The sequence below is a fragment of the Nelumbo nucifera genome, chromosome 2, assembly GCF_055504915.1.
Source record: "Nelumbo nucifera cultivar China Antique chromosome 2, China Antique-T2T, whole genome shotgun sequence".
NCBI lineage: Eukaryota > Viridiplantae > Streptophyta > Magnoliopsida > Proteales > Nelumbonaceae > Nelumbo > Nelumbo nucifera.
The window spans coordinates 68,223,249-68,250,683 of NC_142650.1; the positions used below are offsets into that span (position 1 = coordinate 68,223,249).

At 40.0% G+C, this 27,435-nt stretch overlaps 1 protein-coding gene across 3 annotated transcripts; it reads left to right on the forward strand.

Moving 5' to 3' along the window:
• The first annotated feature begins 517 nt into the window (after positions 1-517).
• LOC104601440 (ubiquitin carboxyl-terminal hydrolase) lies at positions 518-26,291 on the forward strand. 3 transcript variants are annotated; one of them, XR_016082782.1, is made up of 6 exons: positions 548-753; positions 874-918; positions 7,290-7,569; positions 16,748-16,995; positions 25,598-26,045; positions 26,260-26,291. XR_016082782.1 is itself a non-coding variant. In XM_010264763.3 (5 exons), the coding sequence occupies exons 3-5, from the start codon at positions 7,326-7,328 to the stop codon at positions 25,943-25,945; spliced, it is 840 nt and encodes a 279-aa protein (XP_010263065.1). In that variant the 5' UTR covers positions 548-753; positions 874-918; positions 7,290-7,325; the 3' UTR covers positions 25,946-26,210. The 3 variants fall into 3 exon arrangements, 2 of the variants coding, with proteins under 2 accessions (XP_010263066.1, XP_010263065.1); XM_010264763.3 differs by lacking the exon at positions 26,260-26,291 and having other exon boundaries at positions 25,598-26,210; XM_010264764.3 differs by lacking the exons at positions 874-918; positions 26,260-26,291 and having other exon boundaries at positions 518-753; positions 25,598-26,210.
• The last annotated feature ends 1,144 nt before the right edge of the window (positions 26,292-27,435 follow it).

The window sequence follows — 27,435 nt, forward strand, 5'->3', positions numbered from 1 at the left end:
TCTTTCAATTCCCAACATTGCCTTCAAATTGATTATTCTCAACTGGTGCGATAATTCTAGCATTGAACGACCTGAATCATGGAGTATGCCACCGTAGAGAAGCTTGTTCGTATAGAGGAGGAGAAGAAGGTCCACTAACAACAATGCACTTTTACACCCATTTACAAGGTATATTAATACCTCTACCAAACGCCAGAGTTCTCATTTAGACCTCAAGGATCAGTTTGGAACAAATAAAAATATATATTGATATAAAATAATAAGAAATGTAAAATTTTGCATTCTACATATTTTTATTTGTACTCCTTCCAAACTGAGCCTTAGTCACCCCACCCAAACCCAATGGGATATCAAATCCAATCCGACCCACCAACACCCGTACTTGAAAATGGTCCCACTGGAAGACCCGTTTTACATATTTAATTGACTACCCTTGTCACAGGCCAAAGCGCGCTTTGGATTTTTGGAAAATTTTTCTTTTTGAAGAACAAAATTGTAAAATGGCCCCGCATAAGATACAGTACTTGGTTGGAGATCCTCCTTATATCCCAAATCGTTCGAATTCTCTGTTCCTTTGTTCCCCCCGTCCTTGCTGCTTATGAGTCCGGACTCCAAACTCGGTCTCGGTAGCCATGGTAACATCGAACCGCGACATTTCTTCGTTGGCTGATCGAACTACCGGATTCCGACATTGCTGTAGTGCTGCCTGAAACGAAGAGGAGGAAGAGAGAGCAAGCCATAGGCGTCAGTTCAGTACGAGACCAAAACCCTAACTCACATATAAATTGTTAGCTTTGATTATAGCATATTAACTTCCCCAGATCTGACCTCTTATAATGGGCTTGGACCGTTCGATTTTTTTTTTTTTTGTAGGTTCGACGTATTCAGATTTCAGAGAGTGAGAGAGAGGGGGGAAGGGTATTATTCTTTCCAGCCATTTGGTTATTCTTTCTTTCTTTTAATTTTGCGTTTCTTTGGTTATGTTTTCATTTTTTATGAATTGAGCTAGTGAAGCAGATTTGTAGTCTCCTGTTACCGAGTTCTTTGCTAGCATTGAGTTTCTCTTGAAATGCGTTTTTTTTAATGTTGGTTTGGTGCATTTTCCTTGGATTTCTCCGTTATTTCTGAATTCAAAACTGTATTAATTTAGTTTTATAGTAATCTGAGCTGGCTACACAAATTGATTTCGCTTTCATATTTTGTTATTTCACACTTCACGAGTTCTCCTCCTTGTTTTATCAACTCTTTTTCTCCGAACTTCCTTTTCCCCATTGCATTCCAGACTAGTGTTGTGTGCTTTGTTATCGAGTTAGTTAGGTTAGCTTTAAGGTGGTCGTTGTTGGTAAGACAGGAACAGTGGGTGTATTACGTGTTAGTGGGTTCTGTGGGATAGTCGAGTGATATATGAAGACAAGAAGAGTTTTCGAGGAGGCCAAACACCCTCGAAGTGCAGGGGTCTTATCCCAATCATCTCCCTTTCTTTTTCTTCATCTATTTTTTTTTTCTTTTTTTAACTTTTTTTCCCTTTTTTGTTTATTTGGAAAGACACTTAACAGATGGTATTAAAGCCTACAAGGCTACAATCCATTAGCTGTAATAAGAGACAAAGGATCTATCGAAAAAGGTAAAAGAAAGTGTCAGCCTTGTGTTAGAAAGCCATGGGAAACAGTACCAACCTCTCAGGCAACAATCTCAACCACTTCGAGCCATTTTACAAGAGCTTCAGAAGCTTGGAGGATGAATCTTCACATGAGGATAATGAAGGTGAAATTGTAATAGTAAAAGTGGTGCTATGTTTTTTAATGCTGAATGGTGCAATCATCGTAAAATGTTGGACTACCATGTCATGGTGAGAAGGGCTGTCTAGAATCTACAGTCAATCACTTTTGGTGGGGAAGACTCCAAGCCCCGCCCAGCTGCCCCAACCAAGTTGTGTACTGATCCTCATTGTGTACCAATAAAGAGAATCCCATAAAGGCTGTTTTGATGCTGATAAAGATGTATAAATTAGAAGAGTGTAATTAGACAGGGATTGAGTTTGAGGTGGAGCCTCATTCTTGAGGACAAGATGTTTTCTAGAGGAACAGACTGTCATATACTTGACGCAGGCATGAAATAAATAAAGAAAATATAGAAGAAGAAAACTAGTTTCTTAATGTTCTTGAGCCAGTTGCAATTATTGCAATAAGTTTCTTCATATAAGTATGCTCCTCATTCTCAAGGACAAGATTTTTTCTTTCAAATCTATTTTCTAGTTTTTTGGGGGATAGGAATAGGATTAATTGGCATAAAGGGTCATAGTTTAAAGAGTCATTTTAGAGAGATTTTAGAATTTTAAAAAATTGAAGATGCAATCACGTTATTTTTCCTTCATTCTAATTTTCCAAAGGTAAAAATTCATCCCAATTCTCGGATAGCCAAGAAACTTGGAATCCAACTATTGGAGGTGGAGGTGGATTCCAAGGTGGTCTTGGTTAAGTAACAATATTTCAAGAGTGGGAGTATAAACATACAATCAGGGAAATTGAATCTTTAGCCAAGGTGGTGGGGGCAGCCTTTGTTTGGATAAGGAGAACAACAAATGGAATGGCAGATTACTTGGCCAAGCAAGGGGTAAATAGGGAACAATTGTTTTGAGTTGATTTGTAATTGGGTTGGGTGGAATCATTTTGGGTGACTGGACTTTCTTCCAGCAATTGTACTCCCTTTGTTTGCCATTGGATTAATGAAATCTATGTTACTTATCATTTTTTTCAAGGGTGAAAAGTTCTCCTTTCTTGTGTGGCATGAGAGTGTTGTTAAAGTGCTTGTTTGGGAGGGCTAAAGCGTAGTGGCTTCTGTCTTTTCAAGGTGGGCTCAACTATGTTTGGTGAAAAAATTCAGAGAGCCCAAATCAGCTCAGTTAGTCATTTTTGGGCTGTGCGCTTCGATCTCTTAGAAAGCTTATTTGGAGTGCCTCAAAGCAGCTGAACGAGCTTAGCTGAATGTTCAGATTAGCCATCCCAAACAGGCGCAAAGTTATTTTATGAGTAATCCTTAATTGAGTGTCCTAATGGGTTACCTTTAGGGCCGCCTTAGGGGCTGTTTGATAAAATTGAACTGGCTGAACTGAACGACTTAACACATTGCCTTTAAATGGATAAGTCATTGAGTAGGTTTTGAGCTCCTTAATGGCTGGATGGAATGTTGCATTGATTATTATAACCCTAAATATTTTATTATATTTTTGAGAATTGCACTGATTGTGTTATTAGGCCTTTAGTGCTATTTGTATTGGCTTGTATTTTGCTGTTGCCCACTTAGGATCCATATAATTAATAGAATGGGGCACACAAAGAGATGCAACATTGGTGGGCCAAACTTATGCCTGGCCCAATTCAACCTGAACTTTTGTGTGAGTTGGGCTCGAGTTTGTAGGCTTAGTGTTGGGTTTGAAGTCTTTGGACTACCACGTCGACTTATTGTGAGAATCAAGCCTTTTTATTCATTTATTTAAGGTTAGACAACCATGAGTTTTGGGTGGCCATATATTTTTAATCAGAGGTGACCATTCTGAAATTTTAATAACCGATTTTCTGAACTTAAAAACCGAACCGAAACTGAACTTCTAGAAAACCAAACAAATTGAACAGATTTTTTCCAGTTATTTTGGTTAAAACCGAAATAATGGAGGCCTGATATTCAGTTCTTTTTTTTTTTTTCCTTTTTTTTATAAGAAGATTAAGCAACTACGGTTCAAATAGACTTGAATCTCAAAGGCCTGGAGATTTGAATAAATAAAAAATTAAGACTAAAACAGAGAAAACTGATGGCCAACAAGCAGCAAAATATAGAGCGAAAGTAAAAACGAAAAAGGAAAAAAGAATGAATGAAAAGGATATTACCTGAAAAAAGTGTGGTTTGCTGTAGAAGAAGGTTCAGTTTGCCAGAGATGTCTGTAAACACCTGGAAAGCTAAGGAATTGAACATCAGGAAACTTATAATTGAAGGGGATTCAGAAGTGGTGATAGGGTGGCTGACTAAAGGTCAAAATGATTTATGGAAGTATAATAATGAGAAGAGGAAATTCAAATGGCTGGTGCGGGAGATGGAAGTTAAAGACATGTTGGGTTAAAAGATCAGCTAATTCTTTAGCTGACGGTTTAGCAAAACAAGGGGCAGAAAGGGATTCTTTGTTTTGGGCTAAGCTGTAACGGTAGTGTCTTTGTATCTTTGTTTTTTTTCCTTTCTTGAAGTTCTTTGTGACTTTTGGAAGATAAGTGTGTTTGTCTTCCACTTGTAAATTTTCTACTGATGAATTAATGGAAGTGTTATTGATAAAAAAAAGAGATGTCTGTAAACACCTGTTGTCCTTTGAGCTTCAACAGGTTCGGTTGTGGTTAACTTGTCAACTATTAGGGCTTTAGACTTTTACTGCTTTTAGTCTTTTAGATAGGGCTGTCAACGGGTCAATTCTGGGTCGGAACCAGGTAGAGCCGGTCCCGGAACCGATAAGATAACCCACGGACCCAGAACCGACCTAGACCCTTGGGACAATCGGGTCCAACCCGTGGACTTGATTATGAACTCCTTCCTTGCTTTTGTATTTGCATCAGTACCTGATTCTTAAAATTTGTAATTCAAGGTGTAGACCCAGACCTTGTGTGACGCATGTACTAAAAGTAGGATAAGTTCAGATCAGTCGGGAACTAGGAGGCTAATGCTTCCTGCTCACACCTAGTCATAGAAGTGATTTTTTTTCTTGTTTCTTTTCCAATTTCTGTTCTCTTTTTTCATGGTGTTCACAGTCTTATGCCTTCTTTCCCATATCAGAAAAATTTATAAAGAATGCAATATTCATAATAACTCCATAAACAAGATGAACACCCATTAAAAATCCAACATGCAACATTTCAGTTTTTTTGACACTCAAAAAATTAATCAACATTTTAACAATAAAAAATCAAAATATTTAAATGGAGGAAGACCAAAGATTTCACAATAAAAATCAACATTTCAGACTTTTAGTTTGTCATTGATCATTGGGTAACAAAGGGAGTGAGAGTTACTACTTACTGAGTTACTGTTGATGGATGGGTGGACGGTCGCCGGATGGACAAACCAGACGGTGAGACGATGTGCTTCCAGCCGACAGGGCAGCCTCCACTCTCCTCTCCAGACGGTGAGACCACTGAGATGGACCAGTCGGCAGCCTCCGATCGATGTGCTTCAAGTTTTGATTTTCGAGTGAGAGAACTGAGAAGAGATTCAGTCTTAGAGAAAGAGTGACTAACTGAAATTGTGAAAGAAGAATTCTTCAGAAAGACAAAAACGAAAAAGGGTTAGCTTGTTAGGGGGGCAGCATTTTGGTCTCAAAACCCCACTGAAATGACACTTTTAGCCCCACCTTATTTAAATATGGCATAACATAAATCATATATCTATTTAATAGTGTGTGTGTGTATATATTATATATATAGGGTAAGGGTCCAAATCAGTTTGACAAGGTGGACCCGGTTCCGACCCGACAGTAATCAGGATTTTTTTAAGACCCATAACCGACTCATCGGGGCAAATTATGGAACAAGAACCGGTCCAATCGGTTTGGGTCCATCAGGTCTGACCCGATCCATTGACAGCCCTACTTTTAGACTTTTTGTTGTGTCTTTGGTCATTTCATGATTGTGTGTTTTGTCAATTTAGGGGTTTGGGGCAAAGTTTTCCATTTCCTAATATGCTATTAAATACCATTAAATATTACAAATATTACGTATACACATTACACAGTACACTTAACACTTATGACACTTCAATACATATAAAAGTTTTTTTTTCCCAGTTAACCGAACTTCTAAAACTCATAATCGAAGCCGAGAACTGACTTATAAAAAACCGAACTGAACTGAAGCCCAAACTAACTGAAACCGAAATTTCAGTTTGGTTTTTTGGTTTTAACCGAACTATGCTCACCCCTAATTTTAATGTCATAGGCCTAAATCCTTGACCTGATTGGTTTGGCCCTGATTACATCTCTTGTCATAGGTGCCAAGCCTAATTTGAGCCCAGACTGGTCCAACCCATTGTTGCCCCCTAGCTGAAGTTCTGTACATTTGAAAATTGAAATTAGAACGAAAGTTCAGAAAGCAAAAGAGAAAAACAGATGAAGGTGGGTTGAGGACTAGACACTAGAGGAAATAAAGAGTCTTAGAGTTGAGAAGATGGGAATTTTATCTGTGTTGTAATTAGTGGGCTTTCTGTGGACTTCTCGTCTACCCACAACTTCTTGTTGTACATGTTCTTTTAATCTAATAAATCATTTCTGTATTGCTGATAAAAAAAAATTATCTGGTATGTGACAAAATATATTTACAGAATGGATCAAAACAGTGATATGATACACCCAGATTGGGTGCATCATATCTGTATCCAAAGGGTCTGAGACACTAAAATACACAGGGTTTGTGGGGTTTTGAGTGTTCGGGGTGATAGAAGGCATTCTTGTTAGCCTGTTTGAGAATTATCAGGTTGATAAAATAAGAAAAAGAGTATTGGTAGTTAATATGCATGCTACCAGTTTTTTGGTGGTTCTTGAGAAGATTCTAAATGCAGTAAGGCATTTCAGAAGTCAGAAAACCAACAAAAAGTTTGGGTTTTGAAAGTTTTTGTCAGATTGAAAGGAGATTTATTTGGGGTTGGGCCTGTAAGGTAAAGAACATAAAGAAAGCTTGTAAGAGAAGTAAAGATGTTACTGTTAAAGCTACTGGAGAAGCTGAGTAATCGAACAAAGTTTTTGAGCTGTAATAAGTTGGAATCTAGTGTTCATATGTTGTTTGGGATTCTGTCGTTTGTTGGGGATTTGGTGTATTTGTTGCCAAGTTGGGTAACTAGTTTGTCTTTTTGAGTTGGAGGGTTGAATGTCAAGTTTATTTTGATTGTATGCCTATTTGTATTGGTTTGGTTGAATGTCAAGTTTAGAATCTCTCTCTCTCTCCTTACAAGTCTGTCAAATTTGAGAGCCTTGCAACCTATTTTTCTAATTATTAAAAAATTGTGCATCACTCACATTAAAACCTGAATATTTGATATGCCATTGGATCATTACCTGATCATATTTGCTTGAAATGCTGTTCCATGGCTATCCATGCAATATTTCGAGCACTGGTCTTGTGGCCTCAGGATTTGATTTCCATGACAACTCCCAACCCCCTTTTTGGTATATCAAGAAATAAATATGGGAAAAATTGTGGATACGTTTCTTTCTTTCTTTTTTACAAGTGCCTGAGGTTTTAATTTTCTGATTGTTGTGTTAGGTTGAATGATCAATTTGCTCTGGTGAAGCAACAGAGATGAGACGACAAGGACAATATGCTGATTCTGGTGTCAATTCATATGCTGCAGCACAGATGCAGCAGATGTCTGCACAAAGAATGCAACATAACCCTGCAATGAATCATTTTCCTGGACGGCCAGATGCTTTACCCAAAGAAGAAGAGCATCCGTATATGTCTTCAAAAGCTGGGGGGCAATGGCAATGGGATAGAGATGGCCCAAAAGCATCCGATCCAATGTCATCACATCTATACAATGAAGGTAATTTGCAGTACATGGGCTCTTTTGAAATTTCCCTTCAACATGTGGTTCATTTCTACTGCAAGCATAGTAAATTGTTAGGTTAATTTGCATATACATTAGTTCTTATAAATTTAATTGTTTCAGTGTCAATTTCTAATTTTTTGAATGCATTGAGCTTAATTTCATTTGTGCAGGAGCACAACTAGCAACTAAGAAGTAAGAACCACCTTCTCATGATAGCATCCATTAAAATCCCTTCTAAATTCCTTTTTTTCTTAGCATGCAATTTGCCATCCTTTCTGTAGTAAAGTTAATAATATATAATTCTTGAATTCCTTTGATGCCAAACATCCCGAAGCATTGCTATTCTAGTGCGTTAAAGGTTATGATAAGGGGCAGCAAAGGAAAAAAGGTCTTTGTCATTCTCACCACTCTCTTGGCAATAGACACACATGAGAGGGGGGGGGGTCACTATGTGGTTCATTTTCACTGGAGTATTTGACTAGTGTTGGTCATCTTCAAAGAGGCTTCCTAACAAAATGCTTTGATTTTAGGGGTAGTGGGCCATCCTAGAGAGCATTAACTTGGAAAAGGTGTATGGAATGGGTAGGTTTGTTGAGTTCGAAAAAAGAGGCAAAAGTAAAAAGTGAGTCAATTGAGTTGATAATCCAAATTCTATTATCCAATTCTTTAAGTAATTACATCCTTAGGGATATAAAAAAATCTACCACCTCATTATTCTCATGGTCTTTAAAGCCTCTCCTAAAATCAAAATCCCAATTGATGCTCGACGGTGAGAAGGAATCAAATAAAAATAGGCTTAAGTTCATATTTGGAAATAGAATAAAGTCTAGTTGTGAATTATTTTAAATCTCTTTTCTTAGAATTAACTGGGCTTAGGTCAATCTTGCCAAGGTTGGAATGGAACAAAATCTTTGAGGAACAGTCCTAGTTATTGGAAAGAAGGTTTTTTTTAGTGGAAGAAATCAAGGAAGCGATCTTCTCTATTGATAGGTCCAAAGCCCCTGGTCCGCATGGTTTCTATATGGCTTTTTACCAAGAATTTTGGGAATTCCTAAAGTTTGAGATCTTGGAGGTCTTTGATGAATTCTTCTTAAAGGGGGAGATCCCCTTTGGAGCAAATGCAACTTTCTTATCATTGGTACTGAAGAAGAAAGATGCGTTTTCTCGAAGGGATTTTAGACCTCTTAGTCTGATTGGAAGTATCTACAAGATCATTGCAAAGGTTTTGTCTAAAAGGATCAAGCAGGTTCTACCATAAGTGATTTTTCCATTCCAAGGGGCTTTTGTGGAAGGTAGGCAGATAGTAGACCAAATCCTAGTGGCGAATGAATGTGTTGTTGAGAGAAGAAAGGGCAAGAAAAAGGATTTAGTGTATAAAGTGGATCTAGAAAAAGTCTATGACCTAGTAGATTGGAGGTTTCTATTAGTAGTCCTAGAAAATCTAGGGTTTGGAGCTAGATGGAGGCTATGGTTAAAAGGTTGTGTCAGCTTAGGCACTACTCAATTCTTATTAATGGGGTAGCAAAAGACTTTTTCTGGCTAAGAGAGGTATAAGACAAGGGGACCCTTCATCCCCCTTCCTCTTCACCCTACTAGGTCTTGAGTAGAATGATTGTGGAGGCAGATGCACAGGGACTGTTTAGGGGTTGGAGGATTGGCAGAAATCAAGTAATTGTCTCCCATCTTTAGTTTGCTGATGACATTTGTTTTGTCAGGATATTGACCTAGACATGGTAAGAAATCTGGAATCATTGATTGACAACTTTGTGGAAATCTCAAATTTGAGAATAAATTGGAATAAAAGTGGAATTGTCGGAATCAACTTGGAGGAAGGGAACTTCTAAGCTTTGTGGAGGTGCTGGGTTCTGAAGTTAGGAATTGGTTTATAACCTATCCAGGACTACGACTACCCTTGGGGGGAAATTTGAGACCCGATAGTTTTTGGAAGCCAGTGTGGTAGAGAGGTTTGCTAAGAAGCAAGACCTATGGAAAAGAAATTATATCTCTCTAGGAGGAAGAATTACCTTGATTAGAGCTACTTTAGCAAATCTACCTATATACTTGCTGTCCACCTTCCGTATCCCAACCAGGATTGCAAATCAACTAAAGAAATATGAGGAATTCCTTGTAGGAACCAGGAGAGGAAAGAAAGATCATTCAGTTGAGTGGGAACATGTTTTCAAACCAAAGGAGAAAGGGGGCCTAGGATTAGGAAATATTGTCCTCAGAAACACTACTTTGTTGGGAAAGTGGCTGTGGAGATTTCCGTTCGAAAGAGACAGGTTGTGGCACAAAGTAATTGTAAACATTCATGGTCTGGAGGGTAGTGGCTGGGATGGAAAACATAATAATCACTCAACTTCAGCTTCTCCCTGGAAAGCAATTCATGAGGTATACCGGTACCCTTCATTCATTAGCTCTATCTGTTATGATGTGGGCAGGGGTGAAAACATACATTTTGGGAAGACCTTTGGATAGGTGTAACACCTTTAAAAGATCAATTTCCTGAACTCTTTGCCCACTCTAATCTCAAGGGCAAATTGGTGTCCAGATTGGGAACTTCCTCTCTTTCAGGTTTTAATTGGAACCTTGGTTTTAGAAGAGGCCTTAGGGAGAGTGAACACACTGCACCGATTAACCTACTTGACTTGTTGGAGACAACTTCTCTGGAACCAACCTTAGAAGACTCTTCACGTGTTCATCTTTTTTCAAACTTTTATCCCTACCTAGTTCCTAAGGGCTGGATTTCCTGGTAAAAGAAATTTGGAGTAAGCTTATCCCACCAGAAATTCAAGCCTTCTACTGGGAAATCTTCCTTGGAAAGTTTAATACTTGTGATATGTTGCAGAAAAGGCCCTCTCATTGCCTTTCTCCTCATATGTGCTTTTTTGTAGGGATAATGGAGAATCCCTATCCCATTTATTAATCTCCTGTTCCTTTGTTTCTCATATTTGGGAGTCTTTCTGCTCTCTTTTTTGGCTACAGGTGGGACCCTGCTCAAGTGGTGGTGGACATTTTCAACCCAAGTTTCCTGATGCAACTAAAGAAAACGGGGAGATTAATGTGGAAGCAACTAAGGCAGCAGCTGTTTGGGTGGTTTGGGAAGAGAGGAACAACAGAATATTCAATGGAAAGAGTAGAATTGTGGAGGAAGTAATAGAAGCCATAAAAATGAAGGTTGCATTTTGGGTTAAAACCTTGGAGTGCTTTCAGAACTTCACAATTAATGATATCCTAAGGGCATGGAAGGAGGTAGCACAGTCCTCTAGAGAAAAAGAAAGAATAAGAATGGAGTGGAAACCCCCACAAGGCAGCAAAGTAAAGTTGAACTTCGATGGAAGCTCCTTAGGCAACCCAGGTATGGCAGTAATAGGTAGAGCAATCAGAAATTCGAAGGGCAAGATATTAGCCATTTATTCAAGACCAATTGGAGCTGCTAATTCTATGAAGGCTGAATTGTTGGCTCTAATACATGGTCTCTGGTTGGCAAAACAACTGGTTTCAGACAGATGGAGGTGGAAGGGGATTAAAAAGTAGTTATTTCTTGGGCGAGATGTAACAAACATGTCCCTTGGACTCTCAAGAATGCTTACAGGGAAGTTGAAAGGATTGCAAGAGAACTAAATGCTTATTTCCAGTAGGTAAGAAAGAATGCAAATGGGCTACCTGATTCCTTGCTAAACAAGGAGCGGAGAAACAACAATTGTTTTGGGCTTCTATGTAACCTAGCAAACATTACTTGGGATGACTTGATGGTCATCAGACTACTGTTATCTTATAATTAATTCGTACAATAAATTTCTTGCTGATAAAAAAAAAGAACTAGAATAAAGTCTATGGAACTGAACACACAAGGGCTCCTCTTCCCAATTATTTATTCCTGCCCTACAACAGGGTCATACCTGATGCATATGAGAAATAGAGGGTAGATTGTCTCACTGAATTTTTACAAGCATCTAAGTGTTGCCTTCCAGAAGGGCTAGAGTCCAAACCATCATAGTTGTCAAGGCATCGGCGACTAGGTCCCTTAGCTGGGCGCCTCACCCAAATGCCTTGACTTTTAGCAACTAGGTGCCTGCCTAGGAGACAAAAATGACAAGGCGGGTGCCTTTTATAATATCATTGATATTACTATATCTTATTAATGTATGTATTAATACATTTTATTATATGATATATATTTCAACTATACTTTGTTTTTATGTTTTACTATTGAAATTTAAAAGGTCAAAGGGTTTTGAGAGAAAAAGAAAGAAAGAATAGAATTGAGATTCTGATTTTTTTTTCTATTCTCTCTATCTCTCTCTAGTTAAATAAAACAGAAACTCCATCCTGTGTTTTTTCTATTTTTCTTTTCATCTTGAGTATTTATCATATAAAGTTAATAACCTTCTTTAGCTGCTAATTGATATGAAATTTCTCTATTAAATCCTTTTTATAGTAGTATTATTTTTGAAAATAATGAAATTAACATATGTAAAAGATTTTTATCTTTTAGATGTGATGATTTGCCACATTTTTAGAGAAACTTTAATGTCCTTAATAAAGAGAATTGCTATTTTTACAATTACTATACATGGTGAATAGTATCTGTTCATGGGCCGGGCTCGGGCCAGGCTTTCACTCTATATTAATAGATTTTTCTAAGGCCCGAGCCCGAGCCCGGCCCGACCATCGGGCCTGAGCCCGGCCCTCATAAAAAGCCCAAAGCCCGGGCCTGGGTCCAAGCTCGAAATTTAGCCCATGTTGTTACTACTGCTGAAGTGGCTGAATAGAGAGAGAGAGAGTGAGAAATTATAAAGAAAAAATAAAAAAAATGTATATATTTCAATAAATATTATACTATTTATATATTTTATATAATATATAAAATACATATTATGTATTTTATAAAATATATAATGCTGAGTCGGGCCGGGCTTTTTTGACAAATCCCGAGCCCGGCCCGTAACACAGTTGGACTTATTATGTTAGGCCCGAGGTCAGGCCCGCGGGTCTAATTACATGACCAAGCCCGACTAGGGTGCGGGTCGGGCCGGGCTGGGCCATCGGACTACCCGGCCCATGAACAGGTCTAATGGTATATAAAACTAGGGAACTAGCCAAAAATTAGTTTTTATATTATAAAATTTTTATTGCCTAGGCAACTAGGCACCCCAGTGTCGCCCAGAATCGCCTAGACACCTTGGAAACTATGCAAACCATCTTTTTTTTTTTTTTTGATCAATAACACTTTCATTAATTCATCAGTAGAAAATTTACAAGTGGAAGACAAACACACTTATCTTCCAAGAATCACAAAGAACTTCAAGAAAGGAAAGAAGAAAATACAAAGATACAAGGACACTAACATTACAACTTAGCCCAAAACAAGGAATCCCTTCCTGCCCCTTGTTTTGCTAAACCGTTAACTAGGGAATTAGCTGATCTCTTAATCCAACATGACTTAATTTCCATCTCCCACACCAGCCATTTGAATTTCCTCTTCTCATTGTTATACTTCCAAAGATCATTTTGTTCTTTGGTCAGCCACCCTATCACCACCTCTGAATCCCCTTCAATTATAAGTTTCTTGATGTTCAATTCCTTAGCTTTCCGGGCTCCTTCCATAACTGCACATATCTCAGCTCTAAGGGAGTCACCCGCTCCAATTAGGCCTGAGAACATAGCAGAGATGACCCCATTTTCGTCTCTAAAAACACCCCCGATCCCTGATTGTCCTAGGTTTCCCCTACTGCATCCATCAAAGTTTAATTTCAAGAATCCACTAGGTGGGGGGGGGGGGGGGGTCCAAGCCACACTCATTACTGACTTGGTCTGCGTGCAACTTGCAATTTCACCCCACTTCCTCAACATGTCATCCACAGTGTAATCTGTGAATATTTCCAGAGATTTCAGCCACTGTACCGCCCTAAATTGTATGATAGCCCTCAAATCTGCTGTCCCTCTCTGAGTTTCTGAGAATATCCTGGAGTTCCTTTCTTCCCACAGTGTCCAACATACTGCAGCCCTTAGTCCCCTCCACATTGTCCTTCCCCTTTTTAATCGCCGCCTGAAGAAGGATGGGGCGAAAAGGCCCTGCATGTCTGATGGGGGATTCCAGCTGCATCTAAATAAGGAGAAAGCCCAATCCTACAATGACCTCGCGAAGTGGCACGACACCATTAGGTGAAAACCAGTCTCCCCATCTGCTTTACACAGAACACACCACTGAGGTGACAAGCAAATATTGGGTCTCTTCTTTTGGAGTAGATCACTAGTGTTGATTCTTTCCAGATAGGCTTCCCAACAAAAACTACCAACCCTAGGAGGTATAGCTCTGCACCAAACCTCACCAACAGGAAAAGGGGACAGGGTAGGACTGGTGGACTGACTTAAGACTTCGAAGAACGAAGCACAAGAGAAAATGCCATTGGGGTTAGGTGTCCAAATTCTAGAATCCGCCCTAGTGGGGTCTAAGACAATGTTATCAAGAAGTGCAAGAAGGCTCGAAATACAGTCGAAGTTTGAATCCCTCAAATCCCTTCTTAGACCCAACTTACACCCAATCCCAGAAGTGGAAGAGGACAGGGTGGTGAAAGACGAGATCGACTCATTTTTCAAATCAGAAAGAGCGTACAAAGACGGAAACTGATCCTTTAGAGGGGCGCTCCCCACCCAGGTTTGTTCCCAAAATTTTATGGAGTTACCGGAATTCAAGTCATACCTGATATTAGGAATGAAAACTGGAAGCAGGTCATGAATGGCTTTCCAAGGAGAGTTGCTTGAGATCCTAGCTCTGATTCCAGCGTCCCATCCGTTGTGCTCCAGCCCATGAATACTTGCCACTATTCTAGCCCATAGCTTCTCCTTCTCCATAGGAAACCTCCACAGCCACTTCCCCGGCAGAGTCATATTCCTTCTCCTAATACTCCCAAGCCCCAAACCACCACACGACTTACTCCTGCACACTATTTCCCAGTTAACTCTATGATCCCTCTTCTCTTCTCCCGGTTCCCACAGGAAATCCCTCATTAACTTCTCTAATCTGTTAGCAATCTTCACTGGGATTTTAAACACCGACATGAAGAAGATGGGTAAGTTAGCAAGCGTGGCCTTAATGTAATTCTCCTGCCAAGAGAGAGGTAATTCTTTTTCCAGGATACCAATCTTTTTTCAAACCTTTCCATCACCGGGTTCCAGAAGCTCTCTCTCTTGGGATTATCACCTAATGGTAATCCTAAATAGTTCAGAGGCCACCCCGTGACTTCACACCCCAGCACTTCAGCACTCTCCCTGATCTCTCCCTCCTCCAAATTCACTCCCACTACACAGCTTTTCCCAAGGTTAACCTTCAAATTGGACAGTTGCTCAAACAATTGTATCACCGACTTTAAATTCCTGATAAACCTCACATTACCACCTTCACAAAATAGAATCGTGTCATCAGCAAACTGTAAATGTGTGAGGGGGGGTTTCCATCCTCCCAACCCTCCAGCTTCTAATGTGCCCCCTAGAATTTGCTCTGTGAATCAATTTCCCCAAAACCTCCGCAATTAAAATGAACAAGAAAGGAGAAAGGGGGTCTCCTTGTCTTATACCCCTACTGGCTGGAAAGAAATCTACCACTGTCCCGTTCACTAGCACTGAATAATGACAATTCTGGACACAGCCCATGATCCACTTACACCATCTAGCCCCAAACCCGAATTTGGTTAAAACTTTCCTCAAGAATTCCCAGTCCACCAAGTCATAAGCCTCAAACCATCTTGTAATGCTGTTGTCCTCATTTGCCCTATCACCTAGCACCCATCCATCATTCTCTTACACACACCCTTTATGTTTATATGGGCCAGGCTTCCTTTGTATAGAGCGAGGGGTAAGGCTTCACGTCCCCCCCTCCAAGGTTTTCTGCATATCAATAAAGTTTCGGTGGCCACCCCTCCACCGGGAGTGAATTTTGGGGCTCAAAAAAAAAGCTGTTAGTGTGTCAGGTCTGCACAGTAGAACTGAACCGGACAAACTGATTATGTCAGTTCTGGTTCTGTGGTTTGTGTCCCTATAATTAATTGGGTTGGGTCCAGTTCTTGATGTTCTGAACTGATTAAGACCCAAACATATAAAGATCTACTGGTTTTCTTGTAATTTTTGTTATATTTTATGTCTAAAAGGGTAAATCTCATGGCCAGTATGTAAGATGATTTTGGTTAAAAATACTTATTTTATCAGTATCTGAACATTTTACTATTTACTATCATTTTTACTAAGGTTATATTTTCAAATATGAAGTTCCCAGTTGTTATTATCATAGGTGATTATAGCTGTCAAGTGTAATTGGGTCTACTCGGGGCAGACCCGATTATCCCGATTAATTATTGGTTGGATCTGGGTCTATTTTAATGAACTGTTTATTAATCAGTCTGGGACTGGTCCAACTTGTCCCAAACAAGACCCAACCCATTGACAACTCTATTACAAGGTGATCCATCCTAGCATCCTCTAGTTCCCATTAGAAAGTCTAATAATTTGTTCAATTCTTTTAGTTACTTTTCAGGTTAAAAATAGAAGTATGCTGGTAAATTTGCAAAGTGACTTTGACAATGACTTCATCATTAATTATGTTCTCTGTCTTTCTAGTTGACTTTATACTATTTAGGAAAAGAGAGTCTTTGTTTACAATTTTGCAAGTCCCACTATAATTTAGGAAAAATAAGTTGGTGGGCTTTATCTAATTTATAGTAGTAATTAAAGGTTCTCCCAAGTACCAACCTAGCTGATGACCTGTCCTGTGAGAAATATGCAAACATTAATCAAACTAAATTTTCAAGCAGAAACTGATTTATCAGCATCTTCTTTCTATTTTTTGATGGAAGAACATTTTAAAATTCAACCAGTGCAAGCAATGAAATTCCATCATGAATAATGTCTTTAGTGCTTGACCTTTCAGGATATGTTTTACATTGATTAGAAATGAGGTAGCATAAGAAGGTTTTCTTGATGTGCCTTAGCTTGATGGGTGCTGTTAATGTTGGGTCCTGACTTGCCAAATTTTGAGCAACAGATACCTTGCCCTGAGCAAATTATGCTGTTTTGCTTGCTAAATGTGTGTGCTTGAGAATCTTGAGATGTTATTTTAATGTATGATATGGTTGAGAATCTTGAGATGTAATTTGAAACATGTTTTGTGATGTAGGTCAAGGGGATGATGCATCTAGATCTTTCTACCAGGGCCAGAGGTCAGACCCAAAACTGGGTTTAGAGAAACAAGCTAACATAGACTCCAGAGGCCAGCTCCTTGAGCAAGATATGGAAGTTGGGTATGAAGACAACCCTTTACCACAAACATTTGAGGCACTTGAACAGAAATTCAATGATGAAATCATGAAGTTAACCAAGGAACAAAATGATGCAGAAGATGCAGAAAATGCAAGGCATAGAGAGGTGAGTTTATTGGGGTAATTCCCTCTAGCAACATGGAATCTCAGGGGAAAAGTTTGTAAATATCTATTATATCTATTTTCTTGATAGTAAAATGTAAATGTATTAAGCAAGGTGCCAACCAGCTGGTTGGTAAGGTCTCCTGCTGGTTGTAGTGGAGACTTGGGATTGAATACCGCCTGCACCTGGGTTGGGGGATGGGCTACCCCTGTTGTGTAGCCCTTCAAAAGATTAAAAAAATGTAAATGTATTAAAAACCCCAAAACAACAACACATTCCACAACTTTCATAACAAAACATTTCATAAACAACAACTAAACATCATCATATACAGTATCCAATTAAGGCGTCAACTTGATAACAGATGAAGTTGCCAAAAGACTTATTGCTTTGTCTTTTGGTTGTTAAAATAATTAAATAAATAAAAATTTAAAGGGTATAGTGACCTACCAGATTTCATTTTCAGCCATTAAGGAGCACACTACCTCACTGATCAAAAACAAAAAAAACTTGTGAAAGACAAAGCAATAGACTTTTCAGTTCAGCTTCTTTAGCTGTTATCAAATGGCCCCTAACAAGTAACAAACACTCCAGTATCACAGAACTAGTGAGCCATAATCCTTCTAGAAGATTAATGGTTTGCCAATTTCCCATTAAAAATACGTTTATCTTTCCTTCCAAATTGCCCAAAAAATAGCAAATGGAATTATATTCCAAATTATTTATGCCTTTTTCTTCCAGTAAAACATGGCCATGAAGAAAAAAATTCTATACTGCCAACTGAAGACAAATCAGTAGAAAAATCTTCTTGGGCAACGTTTGGCTGCCCAGATGTATGACTAGTAATGTGAAGGTTGTCCTTCAGACCCTCCTTTCATAGACTTTTTAAACTTTTTACAAGCACTAGCCCAGAGTGGTCACTTTTCATTCTAGAGAATACTTTGGTAATGTGGAGCAAACTCTGATTCTTGGAACCCTTTACCTTTTTAAGTAGTAAATAGTAACTAGACTAATCATCACAGATTCATTGTTAGTTGATTTTTTTTATTAGTATTCATTGTTGCCTTGTTGGCTGATTTTGAAAAAAAAAGCATTATTTGTTGATTTTGAAAAAAAATGAAACTGTTAGAACCTGTCTTGAGAACTTTGGTTCCCAATCCTACATCTGCTAGAATGCAGACCCAACCTTGCAATATTAATCTAAAAACTTACCCCTAACCCAGTCACCACATCACTGTTTTTTTGGTTGTAAAATAAACATATTATTAAAAGAAAAAGGAAGGATACAAGCCTATCGAAAAAAAGAAAAAAGAAGAATACAAATCAGGAAGTCACCAGAGAAATTTATGTTGTGCTTGTATCTGCAAACTTGACAACACCCTATGCTCACATTCTTGAATGGCCAAAACCCCTTTCTCCTCTAAAATGCCAGCTACACCAACCATCTTAACAGTAGATGCAGCTTCACAATAAGTCTGATTAGAAGGTTTCCCCCAAGAATGCTGCCATGAACAAAAATGCATCCTCGACGCTCTTTGAAATCTCTAATAGCTAAGTAATATAATAAATCTAATATTTTAGATATGCTTTTGCAGCAGCTATCACAATGAAGATCAGATAAAATGACATCAATCTGGGCTTGTACTACATAATCAGTTTCAGATGAAGGAACATCCCTATGATGTTGCTGCTAATGTTAAGACAATAACCATATCCAACATCAAACCTTGCAAGTTCACCATAAACCTCCTTTCCACTTTCAAGCTCCAGATTTTACTCTGACTTATTCTTTTTCATCAGTGACTGATAAAATTTTATTAATGCTATCGGAAAATTACAATATAGATATATAGACCACTAGATATATAGATCAGTCACCCACTATGAGAGCTAGCCTCAGCTAGCCTTCTTACCAATACAAATCCCTTTCTGTTAATTTCTAGCTTGGCTAAACCATCAGTCATTCTATTTGCAGATCTAGGCATCCAGAAGTCATTCTATTTGGCTTCTTAGAGTTGGGCAAAGCGACAGTTCGGATAACTTCAGTGGGTCGACGTGTTTGTGTTGGCGAGCTTGGAGTAAAGGAAAGGGAGTTTGGCTGAGGAGGTGTTTGGTTGGGGAGATTGAAGAGGAATTTCTCTGGAAGAAGGATTTGCAGCTTCAGGTTTCAATTGTGGAACTGCAGTACAGAACCGGAGTTCAGGCAGTTAGCAGGTGGTCGCGTTCTAGAATCAGAACTTGAGGTTATCTGGTTGGTGGGAAAGAGATCGTTCCGGCTCAGAGGAAGAGCCTTAACACTCTTTCGGAGGGATCCGGGGTTGGAGAAGGAAAAAGCTGTGTGGGGATCCCAACGGTGGCGAGTACGGGTTTTGGGCTCCCACTCCATGCCTGGAGCTTGGAAATGTTTAGGGAGCTCGGAAACGCCGTGGGTGGCTTTGCCAGTGTGGCGGAGGATAACCTCCGTTGGACAGACATCGAAGCAGTGAGGTTGCTGATATGGGCGTAAGTCTCGCACGAGATACTAAAATCTTTGACGTTGGAAATTTTGGGGGAATTTTTTGTGGTAAACTTTGTGGTGGAAGGGCCAGAATCGTTAGGAGTGAAACTGAGGAGACCCATTTGGTGGTTAGTGATGGAAGAAGAGGAAAACAGTTGGGATTCCAACCTGCATCCATATACTATGTCCATCTTTGGGAGAAAGCCATACCCTGCTCCGACATGTGAGTTTAGTGTTGGGGGTGAGGATGGGCGTTGATGTGGACGCGTATTGGGAGCAGCAGCAACAATGATCCGGTGTTCTCATCCTATCCAATTTGGCAGCAACAGTCTTATCCATTCAGTAGATTAGATTAGACTATCTTGTTATCTTATTAAGTTAGTAGATTAGATTATCTTATCTTATTAGATTAGGATTAAGAGAGACTTATCTTGTTAGATTAGGATTAAGAGAGATTATCTTATCTTATTAGATTAGAGGATTAAGAGAGACTTATCTTATCTTATTAGTCTTATCTTATCAAGATAGAGTTGGAGGTCTCTCTATTCAGCAAGGAGTCTCCCTAAGAGCAGGACTCTTGTAATCTCCTATTTAAGGAGCCACTATTATTGAATAAAGGCATCCAATATTTCAGTCAAAGAGAAGAGTAAGGAGAGTTAGGGTGATCTCTTGGACAAATCACCCCTTAGGTCGCCACGATAGGGTCAGCACGCAAAGGGAGGGGCAAGGGGAAACTAGAGGTTCTCCCCGTGACGAGATCCTATTCGCGAGCCCATAACATTTTGGTATCAGAGCAAGGCGTCATGGGTGATCTGGAGCAGCTGCCGTCCAGGGTCCACGAACTCGAGCACCGGCTCATGGAGACCAGCTTGGAAGTACGGGAAATCAAGGATGAAGTCAGGGAGCTACGACGTTTGATGGAGTTATTCCTTTCTAGCAAAGAGAGGAACACAGAAGGGGTGACAGTCACTAGCGGCCGTCGACCAGATCTGCCGGAGTCTTTCGGCGAACAGCAGTTCGACAACCAGGGGGCCGCAGTCATCCCCAAGTACAACAGGTTAGAATTCCCGTCGTGCAACGGCAACGGAGATCCCTTGGGCTGGCTGTACCAGTGCGAGTAGTTTTTTCGAAATCAACGGACAGACGACCGGGATAAGGTAAGCATAGCCGCTTTTCACTTAACAGAGGAAGCGCAACTCAGGTTCTATCGATTAGAACAGGAAGAACCTGGGCTCAGTTGGACCCAGTTCAAGTCCTACTGTCTTCTTAGATTTGGGCCCCTACTGACAAGCAACCCCTTAGGCGAGCCGATTAACCTAAAACAAACCGACACGGTGGCAGAATACCAGCGCCAGTTCCAGACCCTCCTCGCGAGGGCATCTTCAGTGCGACCGAACCAGCAGGTAGACATGTTCACCGCTGGGTTTGCAAAACTCCTGCGGTTGGACATGGAAATGCAGAATTCCCCCAACCTGGTTACATCCATGAATATAGCTCGTGCCTTCGAATGCAAACTACAACTCAGCCGCGGAACCTTCAGTATGGGGCGGCCTCCATCAGCATGGGCATCCCCGGAACCACTCGAAATGGCTCCATATTCAGCAGCCAGCCAAGAACGGAAGCCACAGACGAGCAACAATTCCAGATCCACATCCAGTGTGGGGAGCAGCGTCGTTGCACCCCCTATTAAGCACTTGTTCAGGGCTGAGATGGTGGAACGTAGGGCGAGGGGACCAATGTTTTAATTGCGATGAACTCTACTCAGCAGGGCACAAGTGCAAGAGACTTTTCTGCCTCCTGGTGAAACAAGAGGAAGATGAGGATGAACCCTCTTCATTGGAACCCGATCCAGGAGGGCAAAGTCATTCCACCTATCCGGGATTCCTTTGACGGTGTTTCCCGACACCCATCCTGAATTCGAGCTTGAGGACAAGCTCGTAGTCCAAGAGGGGAGTAATGATGTGGACGTGTATTGGGAGCAGCAACAACAATGATTCGGTGTCCTCATCCTATCCAATTCGGCAACAACAGTCTTATCCATTTAGCAGATTAGATTAGACTATCTTGTTATCTTATTAAGTTAGTAGATTAGATATTCTTATCTTATTAGATTAGGATTAAGAGAGATTATCTTATCTTATTAGATTAGGATTAAGAGAGACTTATCTTATCTTATCAGTCTTATCTTATCAAGATAGAGTTGGAGGTCTCCCTATTCAGCAAGGAGTCTCCCTAAGAGCAGGACTCTTGTAATCTCCTATTTAAGGAGCCACTATTATTGAACAAAGGCATCCAAAATTTCAGTCAAAGAGAAGAGTAAGGAGAGTTAGGGTGATCTCTTGGACAAATCACCCCTTAGGTCGCCACGATAGGGTCAGCATGCAAAGGGAGGGGCAAGGAAAAACTAGAGGTTCTCCCCGTGGACTGACCCGTGACGAGATCCTATTCGCGGGCCCATAACAGGCGTTCCTTCAGGGGCAGGGTTTCAGAGGTTCTCCCCAAGCGGAAACACCATTAAAGGAGGAGAAATAGAAAGAAGCGGTGGGTTCGAGCTCGGGGGATTGGTACAGAGGAAAAGGGAAGAGAGACTGTCAGTTCCAGTGCCTTTAGTTTCTGAAACAGAGGTTTGCGCCCCAAGTCAATTAGAAACAAGAGGCGGGATTCCTTTGTTGTTGCTAGCTCTGGATGGAATCTCATTGGATATGGTGCATCGGGGTAAGGGTGCCAGTGAATCCAAGAACAACAAAGGTTTCTGTTCAAGATTGGGGTGATTCAATTTTCAAAAGTCTTTTGAGTGTGTTCAGTAGCAGGGAAGCCTCAAATTTTGATTCCTGACCTGGATCTTGGGCTGACTTTTATGGGTCAACCCAATCACGATTGTTATGCTGCCCAATGATCAGGCTCATGGGCTGGGCCTGCCTTGGGCTGCTCTAAAGCCCAAATTGCCGATGGGCTCTCAAGGGCTTGTCCCTTTGAGTTCCATTTGGCATATCTTTGAGGCTATCAAAGATACTGCATGTGGAGGTAGCAGTTGTGAAGTGGAGGTAGCAGTTGTGAAGTTCAGACCAGTAACAACACCATTGCAAAATCCGTGCTTACCAATTTGTCAGATAGGTTTTCAATCTCCACAAGCTCTCTGGCCACAAGAGAGCCCCTTAATGATGGGGCTCTCGGGTGAGTGAACCCCTATCGGAACTTCAAGAAGAGGATGTTGTACTGACACAGGTGGGCGTTGATGAGCAGGTGGAAAAAGCGGTGTTCTTTGGGAAGTTTCTTGGGGTGTCTATCCTAGGGGACCAAGAAACCAGCGTCCGAAGTTGGCTTAAAGATAAGTTTTCCGAGGAGTTGAAGACTCACCCCTCCGGGGTTGATCCTTCTCTCGAGACTAATACAGAAGTGGGGTCAGAAAGCTCGTGGTCGGAGTACATGTCTGATTCTTCGTCATTTCCATTCGGGGTTAGAAAGTCAAGTTGCTGATGGATTGCTATGACCTTCCGGTTGTTGATCCTCCTTCCTTTGGGACTCGTAGTGCTAGAGGGAGAGGTAGAAGAGGCAGAGGCAGAAGGATTTAGTGTCCACTAGCGAGTTTTTGCTTTGTCATGGTTCAGGGGATGTTTTTGGGCCTCTGTAGGTAGGTTAGCTGAGGTCTCTAGGTTGGGGTGCTGTTTGTGAGAGGTCTTGTTTGTGCATTCTCAGGCCCACTTGTTTGTTTTGTTGGAGTGGCTTGTGGGATCTGTTTTGCCCTTGTTTTTTTTTTTTTTTTCTTTTTGTTTTCGTATACGTCTTGTATACTCTGTTTTTTTTTTTAATAATTTACCTTATCTTACTCAAAAAAAAGTATGTACCTCTCAATTCAGTTGCCAGATCTCGCACAATTCAGCTTTTTACAACCATGCCTTGGAAGAGAGGCAGGGTATTATGATGATGCACAAGGGTGGCTGTACTGTGAAAATATGGGAGGTAGAAAATGCAAGAATCTTCAAGGAAACAACATAGGGAATGGAAGAAGTGTTTGACACTTGACAGCATTGTAATTAAAATATTGCATTGGGCAAAGACCAAGGAAATGTTTGGCCCTTTCTCCATGGATGGAATTCTAGAGTGTGCCAATGGATTGCATCCTCATCTACATCTAGGTCTCTGCCATAGTCACCCTGGTCTCCACCTAGGCCCAGCTGCTTGAACTTTGATTTGTGGTTAAGGAATTCATGTTTGGCTGGTATAGGTGGAATGATTATAGACCATAATAGGGCTATTTTGGCTCTAAATTCAGGTCTAGTGGGACAAGGAGACTCGGTGAAAGTAGAATTATTGGCTACCCTACAAGGGTTAAGAATTTTCAAGCAACTAACCTTGAGAAACATTGTGGTGGAAGGGGACTCAAAGATAGTGGTAAGTTGAGAAGAAATTTAAAGAATATGGCAATACAGGAATGACATGAGGAAGATAAAACAATTGCCAAGGGATCTAATTTCTTGATTTTGCTGGGTAAGAAGATTAGCTAATGGTACGGCTGATTCATTAGCTAAGCAGGGTGTGAGAAGGAAGAGATTGTATTGGGCACAGTTGTATAGTGTAGTGGAGGTCCCTCTTACATTGATGTGGAGGTCTCCTGTGTCAACTAACAGCTTAAATTTTTATAGCACTCCTGTGTCAACTAACATCTTATGCCGTGCAGTAGTAAAAGTTTGGGGGCGCCACACCCTTTAGATTTGGAAATATGTGTTTGGAAACCCCAAAGTTCATTTAACAAATAAAAGTTTAGTGGGAGGAGAGTGGAATCAATGCAAGGAATAGAGGGTGAGATTTACCAAGAAACTGAAGAGATTGAAAGAAAGGATCAAAGAATGGAGCAAACAAGAATTTGGGAGATTAGAAGAATCATGGAGAGAATTGCTATAGGGATTTCGATCAGAAGGGTGGAGTGTAAAAGTGGAATTCGAAGGAATTTTGAGGAAGGAAGAAATTTCATGGAGGCAAAAATTGAGATGTAAATGGCTCCTAGAGGGAGATAGCATCACAAAGTTCTTTCACTCTTTGGGAGGAGGAAATTGTTAAGAGCTTAGTGGATCATTTTAAGTCAATCTTTGCTACCTTAGCAGAAAGGCACCTTGATGTGGTCCTATGGAGGATTTGGAATGGAATAGAGCGCCTGAAACCCAAGTAGCCCTTTTAGAAAGGAATTTTAGTGTGGTTTGAGCGTGGAAGAGGTTCATGAAGAAGTATTTGCAATGGAAAGATTTAAAGCTTCGGGTCTTGACAGCTTTTCTATGGCATTATCAAGATTTTTGTAATCTTGTTGCTGGCAACATGATATCATGGATGAGTAAAAAATAGTCTGGTTGTAACTTATACGTTTAGTGTTTATAGAGCTATAGCACAGGGTGTATATTAGAGCTGTTGTAGATCTTCTGTTTGGAGAACTAGGAGTAAGGATGGAATGGAGCAACCATTGATGTTATATTGTAATAATAGGGCCACAACAAATATAGCCTATAATCTTGTCCCGCATGTCAAGACCAAGCGTATAGAAGTGAATTGACATTTTATTTATGAAAGGGTGACTTCCGGTGAAGTTTGTCTACCTTATTTTACTTCCAACATACAGTTAGCAGAAAGTTCTGTGAAGAATAAGCTGGAGATGACTCAAGGCACTTAGGGGGAGGGAGCATTGAGATTTCAGTTTTCTGCCCGTTTCCAATTACTCTTTGTTTATTTTCTTCATTTCTAGTTGCTGATTTCTTTATTTCTTTATTTCTGTGATGGCTCAAAAGCTGTTGATTTCTTTACCTGTGCTACTGTATATTTTACTCTTTATTTGTGGGGCAGGCAGGGGGTATTTGGGGATTGTACACTTGATTGCCCTTTAATGTAAATAGAATTAAGTGGGTGTCAGATGGACCTTTTTGCTCCCTTACTAAGTTACTATTTCTTCTCTTGCTATTGCTCTCTTATTTGTTGCTGTTTTAGATTTATTTGTCCAATTTTAAATCAAGGTATCATCTATGTACATGATCTTATCACAACTTTTCAACGTTTACTTATGGTTGTGTAATTGTCTACTTTTGTGTAGTTTTGTTAATGTTTTATGGTGTTTGGTTTTTTCAGAGAACAAGTGAGATAAATTCTCAATATCAGGAAAAATTGACATCACTTCGGGCCCGCCATGCCAGTCGCAGAGATGAGTTTCTTCGTAGAGAATCACAAGCACGGCAGCAGCAGTATCAGCAAGCAGGAATGAGTCACTATCAGAACAACACGGGCCCAAGCGACCCACAAGGGTATGGTGGCTCTGTTGCCGCAGCTGGAGAACCACATGGGTCCTATGGAATGGGTCAATTCGACTCCTACAGAGAACGGGCCCAACTCCTTGGGGGTACCAGAGGTCATGGATTTGAGTCAAGGGGTCCTTATCCTGGGGGTCGTGCTTACAACACTGGTGGTCGCTATTACTGATTAATTTTGTTCTCCCCTTTCTGTTTAGCCGAGCTTCTCTGGGACTTCAGTGCCTCTGATGAAATATAGGGACTTCTTTTCACTGTTCTTGATTCATCTGGTAATTACAACTTCAGAAGCTGTTTTTAATTTAGTTCCGCATGTATTTGCTCCTCTTACTGTTTACTGTAACCCCCCTCTCCTCCATCCCTGCATCTACAAAAGAAAAAAAAATTAAAAAAAAGAAAGAAAAAGGCTGCATTTTTTCTTGCTGTTTGATCTGAAACTGCTTTATTCTAAGTTGGCCTATTAATGTCTCTCTCTTTGATATCTAGATACGACGAAAAACTGAAAGCATTTTCTCCAACTTCAGAACCCCTGAAATTCTAACCTTGACAAATTCAAAGTCATTGCTGAGGCTGGTGAGGGAAGGGGAATTGTAGCCGTGAAACTGTTTTGACTCGGAATTGTAGCTGTGATCAAGGATTTCACGTTCAAAATATTGCAATGTATCGTACAAGATCATCAGGGAAAAGTAAACAATTGTGTGCATTGATGAGCTCGGATCTGCTGCTAGCATTTCCGACCTGCTGTGTGACCTGTGTCCCACTTGTTATGTAGCTAATCACGCTTGAATACTTGCCAATCAAGTGTTCATTTGCTACATTGATTATGTAGCAAGTGATACACAGCAGTGCAAGCAGCAGATCCCGAGTGCAAGGTTCGAATGATTTGATTAAAGATATTTTGCAGAAGTCTGGGTTTTATAATTAATTAATTAAACAACATAAAATGCCCCTCCTGTGAGGTTTTGAATAAAAACATAAAAGAAAGTAAATAAAGAGAGTAAGATTCGAAGTACTGATGCATCCCTTTTTCAATAAGGTATTTTACAAAAGTATGGGTTTTAAACTTTTAATAATTAAATAGCATAAGATCCCCCTCCTGTGAAGTTTTGAATAAAAAAGGTAAATAAAAAGAGGAAGGTTCAAAAGTACTGATACATCCCTTTTGTAAGGTATTTTGCATAAGTCTGGGTTTTAGTAATTAAATAATAAAAAATGCCCCTCTTGTGAATGTTATGAAAAAGAATTAAAAAAATAATAAGGTTCAAAGTATCAATAGCCCCTTCCAGATATCAGGCGTACTATATTTTGAACCTTGCCTGTGCATCAATACCTTGAAACATCATTATAAAAAATGAATAAATAAATAAAAACCCTGTTATCTTACCAAACCCTGAAAAAGTAGTCATGAAAAAAGCAATTAAAAAAAGTATATATTTACATTTCGTGCGTTTCAATACTGTAATCAAATTCTAGAGGTATGTCGTGTAAGCATATATGGGTGGGTGGAAAACTGGGAAGGCAGATTTAAGAGGTTGATTTTTTCGAGCAATTTAATACCAAAAACAAAACCAGTAACTCGGTAAGAAAGATGGTCGGTCATACGTAGCTTGCAAGACCAACCTTTCTACATGTCTTTCTATAAATGAGTCGTAGAGTCCATAG

What these genes read in the sequence shown, in the direction of transcription:
- LOC104601440 (XM_010264764.3), top strand. Translation starts at nt 7,326, where the DNA reads ATGAGACGACAAGGACAATATGCTGATTCTGGTGTCAATTCATATGCT. An exon ending in ATCACATCTATACAATGAAG is followed by an intron (nt 7,570 to 16,747) that starts GTAATTTGCAGT and finishes TTTGTGATGTAG; the next exon opens with GTCAAGGGGATGATGCATCT. An exon ending in AAAATGCAAGGCATAGAGAG is followed by an intron (nt 16,996 to 25,597) that starts GTGAGTTTATTG and finishes TGGTTTTTTCAG; the next exon opens with AGAACAAGTGAGATAAATTC.